The sequence below is a fragment of the Chrysemys picta genome, chromosome 7 (genome assembly GCF_011386835.1).
Source record: "Chrysemys picta bellii isolate R12L10 chromosome 7, ASM1138683v2, whole genome shotgun sequence".
NCBI classification, from domain to species: Eukaryota; Metazoa; Chordata; order Testudines; family Emydidae; genus Chrysemys; species Chrysemys picta.
The window spans coordinates 45,799,907-45,807,982 of NC_088797.1; the positions used below are offsets into that span (position 1 = coordinate 45,799,907).

The window sequence follows — 8,076 nt, forward strand, 5'->3', positions numbered from 1 at the left end:
TACACATTTGGAACCCATAAACGGACAGTTTTGTCTCTGGAGCCTGAGGCCACCAGATGGCCAGAAGGTGAAAACTGAACACACATCACTGCATCTTTGTGACCCACAAAGCGATAGGCTCTCATTTGGGGTCTCATACTCCAGATCATCAAGCACGAATCCATAGAGCCACTTGCTAAATTTAGAGGAAAAAGACTCATTTAATATCTTCTCTGAGTACACTGGAACAAATATACACACTGAAGGGATCAGCACAGATTTCAGCCCTTTCAAACACTGGTTCTCTCCACTGAATTAAGACCTTTGTTAACCCTGGGGCACCACTACAATTCTATATTTTATTGGCAATTCAAACCAACCATTCAGAATCACTTATTAATTGAAAGCAGGCATGGCAACCCAAGCTAAGAGTTAGTTCATGTAATTCTATTATTGCACTAAACAAACAAAAAAGTACAAACATTGTAAGAGATATTCCAATAGAAGGCAATACACACATGTGCAGAGCCCCTAAAATTTGAGACTCAGTGTCTCTTCATCGAAAGATTTTTCTCTGTTGGAGAGCAAACAGCAGTCACGACTTTGTTTGGTTAATTATCCAAATGTAGATACACAAAGCAGACAAGTCCAGCAAGTTAGAGACATATAGAAAAAACACTTGTGACAGTGCTTTGTGCCCCAGGAACCCAGCTTTTCTATGGTTACACAGCTACCAACATATCCTTCTGAGGCACTGCTTCAGATGAATGTTCCCAGCCTTCTCTATGCCACTGACCCTGATGAAAGTGCAGCTTCCCCTACAGCCTGCCATGTTTTATATGTCCGTAGTGCAGTGGACACTTACTGTGATGTATAATGGCACAGATATTCAATGGCAACTTACAGAAAAATATTAGACAACAAACCTCTAAAATGGTGACAATTAAAATATTTCTTCGAACTAATCCTACATTTAAACTACAGAAACTTTGTGGGAAAGGGGTTGATTTTTGTGGGGGGGTTTAAAGCAAAAAAAACCAAAAAAAAAAAAAAAAAAAAACCCAGACAACTATGTGGTATAAAAATCTTAGCCTGCCAACAGACAAAAGCATCATCTTTATGTTCCTGTCAGAGCACCAAGTGGGACATATCTCCAGTGAACGTAAAACATGCCTAGAAAGAAAACAGATTAGTTTTTGATACTAGGTTTAGATGCTATAGTATCATAATCACAAGAAGATTTTAATTCATTTCAGTTGTGGCAAAGTACCAAATAGCTTTTGCTGGAAACATCCTTTTATTTCACAGTCATTTCAATACAAAAAAAGAATAGCTCTCTCCTTTCTTGGATAGGATTCAGGATTAACCTAGACCAGTGTTTCTCAAACTGGGGTTGCCACTTGTGTAGGGAAAGCCCCTGGCGGGCCGGGACGGTTTGTTTACCTGCCCCGTCCGCAGGTCCAGCTGATCATAGCTCCCACTGGCCGCAGTTCGCTGCTCCAGGCCAATGGGAGCTACTGGAAGCGGCACGGGCTGAGGGACTTACTGGCCGCCTCTTCCAGCAGCCCCCATTGGCCTGCAGTGGTGAACCGCAGCCAATGGGAGCCGCGATTGGCCGGACCTGCGGACAGGGCAGATAAACAAACCAGCCCGGCTCACCAGGGGCTTTCCCTACACAAGCGGCAACCCCAGTTTGAGAAACACTGACCTAGACCCATTTCAGACAGGATGCTCCATTATTCATGTTCCTTTAAAGGGAAGGAATTCATACATTTCCATTCAGTGGCTTTTTGCCAGCAACATCTTTCCCTAAAAACTTTAGGATTAAAATAAAGAAGGCAGCTAAAAATATGTGGATGGAGGACAGGGCTGAGACTCTAGAGATATTAATTCTATTCCTAAGTATGCTACTGATTCACTGTATGATGAATATAAAGTTCTCACAGATATTAAACTGATAAGAACAGATACTACACTTGGACCACAGCTCAAAGAGCCAGGAAGTTACTTAACTGCAGTACCACAATTTCCCTATCTATGAAATGGGAAAAATAGCACTTCGCTATCTCTGTAAAGCACTCTGAGATATAAGCAGTATTTTGCAGTTTATTATTGGCGAGTCATTAATAGCATTGGGTAGGGTAAACACCCCAGTAAAATGGCATCAAATGAAAGCTCACTTCTTCAGCTTAAAAATATGAAGAATCAAATATAAAGGATGGGAAGTGTACAGGTTGCTTGAATATAGAGTAGCTGACTCAATATACCTGACTCAAATATTTTGAGTCTTCCTGCCTGCATTTTCATTCATAGAAATGCTGTACCCACAGCACTTGCTATGTAGGACTGTAGCACTGCTCTTGCTCTGCAGTTGCTGGCCTGAACCTAAAAAGAAGCAAGAGCAAGGGAAGGGAGACAGGAAACAAAACAAGAACAAAGGAGCCACTGAGAAACAAAAGGGAAACAGGGTAGGAGGGAGTGGTAATTAAGAGAATATGCTTAACTTTGATAGTCCCTAATTTTCAGAGCAAAGGGTTATGTGGGTTACCAGGGTCCTGATAAGGGATACTGAAATATGCTTTCTGACCACCTATTGGACTACTGAATTTCAAGGTGCTCAGCCCTGCTGTATGTGTCTACTGGGCACCTTTGCCATATCATTTCTTTGTTCACCACCTCTGCAACAGACAAAGCAATTCTCTCCTCTACTAAAAAACACAGTGGGCCTCAATGTAAGTAGTAGGCCAATGGATAACTGTCAGTCTCTATTTGGTTCTCAGGAAAGACAACTGATTACAATGCATTGCATTGCATTAATGGACAGTAGAAGGAAGACAAGCCTTGGTTTAAGTCACACCAAGTAAAAGTGAAGTTTTACCATACAGTGGTTTCAGAGTAAAGTGAGGCACACAAATATGCAAGACACAGTGTAACACTCAATGCTCCTTGCGACTTTGTCAGGATAAACATGCACACACTTAAAAATGCATCCGAAGAAGTGGGCTGTAGTCCACGAAAGCTTATGCTCTAATAAATTTGTTAGTCTCTAAGGTGCCACAAGTACTCCTGTTCTTCTTTTTGCGGATACAGACTAACACGGCTGTTACTCTGACACTTAAAAATGCCATTTCTAGAATTTAAGCAAAAATGTGGGCCTTTCAGCCTTGAAAATAACTTTTTAGTGATCTACAAGTGATTATTTCTGAGCCTGTTTTGTAAATCAGCAGCTCTTAATTACATGGAAAAAAGAAGAGACTTGTCAGGTGACTGTCAGAACATAAAAAGATAATTTACCCAATTGCTTCTTATTGAGACTGAAATCCACACTAGTGATGGCATCTCGATGGCCTTTAAAGTGTTTCTCCAGAGATGGGTCCTCCTGAAAGGCAATAAAATTTAAAGAATATAGGCTAATGTTAATAGAATATCAGGGTTGGAAGGGACTTCAGGAGATCATCTAGTCCAACCCCCTGCTCAAAGCAGGACCAATCCCCAGACAAATTTTTGCCTCAGTTCCCTAAACAGCCCCCTCAAGGGCTGAACTCACAACCCTGGGTTTAGTAGGTTAATGCTGAAACCACTGAGTTATTAATAGTGACCTTAGCACAATAAAAAAATTACATATTTTTATGACAAGGCTTGGCAATTTCCCCACCCTAAAATATTCAAGGCTAGATTTCCAAAAAGAATAGCCCAGCACTGGGTGATAAAACAGTATGCCTGCAACTACTTGTTTAATTATGCATATAATTACAGAAACAGTACATGCAGCTAGTCAGTTGCACATCAAAGGAAAGGTGTGGGGGGGGGGGGGGGGAAGGACAAAGAAGCAGCAGAACAGAAAGATCAGAAATAGCAGCAGGGTAGCTAGAACATCATTATCTCACATCATTTGTATGCTTAGTGAGATTTGTGAGACACCAGACATTGGTGGCCAACTACCAAAGTATATATATATATATATATATATATATTAGCCCACTAGGCTACAAAGCAATAAACCTAGTTGCAAAAGACACTTCCAAAAAGTGCGGGTGATTTCACTAAGAATTCATAAAAATAGTTTTGGTTTTTAAAACGCCAGCAGGGAAATCCTCACGGATCCACTTACTGCACGTCTCCCTCCCTGTGCCTAACCCAATCGGCCCCTAGCTCAGAAAGGAAAGTGTTAGCGCTCCTTTGCAAACGGATTGGGGGCTGCATCGACCACCCCACAAGGCCACACAGCAAAACTCAAAGGCCCTGTCCCGCAGCTCGGCCAGGCTTCAGGATCCTGCAGGGAAGTACCCGGCAAAGCCCCCCCCGGAGAACGGCCACCACCTACGGGGGGGGAGGGGGAGCAGAGCCGCGGGGCGGACGGGCTCTGCGGTTAGCAATGACTTTTTGCATAGTAACAGGGCTGCAACACCCCTCCCTTAGCCCCGGCCCCACCCCGCCCCAGCCCCGGCAAACTTAGCCCCCGGCCCCACTCCCAGCGCCCCAGCCCCTACCAGGCCGGCGGCGGCGGCCATGGCGTGCGGCGGGAGCTGCCGGGCCTGTCGCTCTGGTCGCGGCGCAGGTTCAGTTTCCGCGCCTCCCGGGCCGCCTTAGTAACGGCGTCAGGCCCTTAAAGGGAAGGCCGGGCCGGGCATCGCCTCCGACAGGAAAAGCGGCCCCGGGCTCGCTTGGCGTCATGCCGGGGCGGGGAACGTGGGCGCGCGCGCGCTCCTGCTGGGTGCGTGCACACTCGTTCTTACACACTCAGTTCCTTCAGCTGTGCACACTTCTGCTGTCTGACACACATACCGTTCACATGTACACATTCATACACACACACTTCACATGTGCACACATGCAATTCACACATTACTCCTTAGGCATTCTATACCAAAAAATAAAAATTCTGCACCAAGAAATTAAAAATTCTGGGCACAATATTTTAAAATTCTGCAAGTTTTATTTGTCAATAAATAAATGCAGATGTTCCAGCATGGCAGTGGGGAGCACAGGCCACTGGCTGCATGAAGGTGGGAGCTCAGCCTGCAGACACCCCATCCTGGGGACATAGACTCATTGGTGAGGCTGCATCCGACCTTGACACGGCACAAGGCCTGGGCCTGCCCCTCTGTGCCAGGCGCACCAGGTGTGGGGCAGGCAGGATCCAAATGTGGAGGGGCTCAGTGTGGGGTGAAAGGATTCTGTGTGGGACAATCTGAGCGCAAGCAGCTCAGTGGGGAGGTTAGGCAGGTTGCCAACTTTCTAATTGAACAAAACCAACACCCTAGTCCCACCCCTTCCCTGAGGCCATGCTTCTTGTCCCACTCCTTCCCCAAGACCATGCCCCCCATTCACTACATTCCCCCTCCCTCCATGGCTCACTCTTCCCCACCCTCACTCACTTTCACTGGGCTGGGGTGGGGGTTGGGATGTGGGAGGGGACTCCGGGCTGGGGCAGGAGGTTGGGGTGAGGAGGGGGTGAGGGCTCCATCTGGGGGTGCAGTTCCTGGAGTGGGGCCAGGGATAAGGGGCTTGGGGTGCAGCAGGGAGATCCAGGCTGGGTGTGGGGCAGAGAGGTTCAGGGTGTGGGAGGGGTCTCTGGGTTGGGGCACGGGGTTGGGGTGCAGGGGAAGGTGAGGCTCTGTACTGGGGTGCAGGCTCTGGAGTGGGGCTGGGGATGAGGGGTTTGGGGTGCAGAAGGGGGTTCTGGGTTGGGGGGCTCAGGGCTGGGGCAGGGGTTTGGTGTTGAGGCACGGGCTTACCTCCAGCGGCTCCTGGTCAGCAGCACAGTGGAGGAGCTAAGGCAGGCTTCCTGCCTGTCCTGACTCCACGCTGTGCCCCGGAAGCGGCCAGCAGGTCCAGCTCCTAGGCGGAGGTGCAGCAGGCGGCTCTGCATGCTGCTCTTGCCCACAGACACTGCCCCCATAGCTCCCATTGGCCACGGTTCCTGGCCAATGGGAGTGTGGAGCCGGTGCTCGGGGCGGGGGCAGCGCACGGAGCTCCATGGCCCCCCCGCCTAGGAGCCGGACCTGCTGGCCGCTTTCAGGGCACAGCGCGGTGCCAGGACAGGTAGGGACTAGCCTGCCTTAGCCCCGCAACACCACCGACCGGACTTTTAATGGCACATGCACATTTGCACACACACACCAGGGCCATTTCAGCTGGTGCTTCCCTCTAACTGTGCTCCCAATTGCCACTGCCTCCCAATTCCCTCGCCTGCATGCCATGCTGTGGGCTGCCCCTACCCTGGTCTAGCTCTGCAACAGGCAGGGAGCTCTTAGCCCCTGTGTGGGGACCCAAAAGCCTTCAGCTCCCCAGCATGCAAGAAATCACGCTTACTAACCTGAAGGGACCACTTCTGGTAGCAGGAGGACAATTCACATCTCATCTACATGAGGGATGTTTCCTAGTTATAGCCACCAATGCAGCTGAAATAATAGCATCTAGGTCTGATATAGCACTTTTCATCTGCAGCTCTCAAAGGAAACCCCTAGAGTTGACAGATAAACCCTACAACCTGGGATTTACACTGGTGCCATTTACCCTGGTTTCGCTCACGGCTACTGCATGGATGCAAATCATGACTTAGAATGGTTTTGCATGTCGGCGCTAGAGGTTTGCAGTGATGTGAATACACCAGGGTCTGCTCACCATTGGATGAAATCCCCAAGTAGAGCTAGCTGTCAATTTGTTGGAAAATTTCAATTTACCTGCAAATTTTTGATTTTCCATCTTAAAAATCCAAAATGATGGAGGCTGACTGCCAGCCAAGAAGGTCTTGCCAATTTCACTTTCTGCAAGCAGGAAGAAAGTGAAATTGACAAGAAGCCTCCAGGAGAACAACTGCAAAGGCAACAAATTCTTTTCTGAGAGAACCCAAATGGATTTTTTCTGGAAATTTTGTCATTTTTGACATTTGCCCTGATTCAGGATGAATATTTTTTCAAAAACATAATTTTTTTTATGGGACGGTATTTTCATTTTCTGGCCAGCTGTATCCCCAGTGTCAGAAAAGTCTTCAGATTCCAGCCCCTGAAGCCCTGGGTCTCTCTGCTGAGATTGCCTAGAGAAGGCTCCAATGGTGGTGTTGGCTTTAGTGAGATAGACACTTTTCCACCAGACAGCCTCCCCCAGTAACATTCAATCACTAGTAATTTTAGCCAAAACCAATTCTCTAGGGATGAAAAGCTCTATACCGCATTGCCAATCCAATGGGCCATCCAGATTGCCATTTTGTTTTGGAAATCATCAGCCAGACCTGATTAGGACAGCCATCTGTGTCATTTTGAGGGCAGAGATACAGATTCACATTACTAGATGCTGCCACGCAGCTGAGCTCAAAAAGCTCCCAGATCATTAGCTTTGGGGGGAAAAATCTGCATTGCTTCAAGAACGGAGCTTCAGCCAGTATTTCATGTGTCTAAAGAGTGTGGTTCATGAAGCCAGATCTGCAAGCACTTACTAAGCAGCAGAGATAGTGCTTACCACTGCGAGTAACTTTATTGATGTCAGCACTTACACATAAGCATTTTTGCAGGGTCCGTCCCCTATTATAGTTTAAAACTGTTCTATGAAGCAAGGAGTGTGTCTGCCTCAGTGTTCTGTTTACACTGATGATGCTCCATAATAATATTATTGTCATGTATTTCTTGTACATGGTAGGGTGCAGGTCAGGCTCTTGTACCAGATATGCACTGATTACAGGGCTTCCTTTGTAGAGAGATACATCAGATACTCCTGGGGAAATTCTGCACCACTGTGCGCATGCATAATTAATAAGTTGTGCATACTTTTAATTTTTTGTTGCTGCAATTCCACATTTTGCCCACCAGATGGCACTGTAGTGATAGAACAGAGCAGCAGCTCCTGGCCAGCTAGGGAAGAGAAAGAGCCTGCATTCTTCACAGTGCTTGTCAGGCCAGGTCAGGAGACAGGGGCTATGGGGAGACAGACAGTGTGGGGCTGCTGGTGGGAGGTTACAGACAGGGGTTCATAAGGGCTAGTTGGGGAGGACAGACTGGGGCAGAGGCTGAATGGGAGTGGAGGCACAGGGTCACAGGAGGGAGGGAGGTGCAAGGCCAGATGGGGAGGGGATGCAGAGCTACTTAGGGACAGGGGGTG

General features: G+C 47.6%; 1 protein-coding gene and 1 pseudogene across 4 annotated transcripts in view; both read right to left on the minus strand.

The window, feature by feature from the left end:
* Positions 1-4,717, minus strand: part of POC1A (POC1 centriolar protein A) — a 111,092-nt gene extending 106,375 nt beyond the window's left edge. For all 4 annotated transcript variants that reach the window (XR_010589119.1, XM_065551304.1, XM_065551303.1 and 1 more), the window contains exons 1-3: positions 4,470-4,717; positions 3,274-3,358; positions 4-175 (exon numbers count right to left, since the gene is read on the minus strand). Coding sequence is in view for 3 of the 4 variants with exons in the window: in XM_065551304.1 (XP_065407376.1) it covers positions 4-175; positions 3,274-3,358; positions 4,470-4,490 (278 nt within the window). In the remaining variant the exon portion in view is untranslated. The remainder of the gene's footprint in view (positions 1-3; positions 176-3,273; positions 3,359-4,469) is intronic.
* Positions 1,879-1,987, minus strand: LOC112060120 (U2 spliceosomal RNA; annotated as a pseudogene).
* Positions 4,718-8,076: the final 3,359 nt, after the last annotated feature.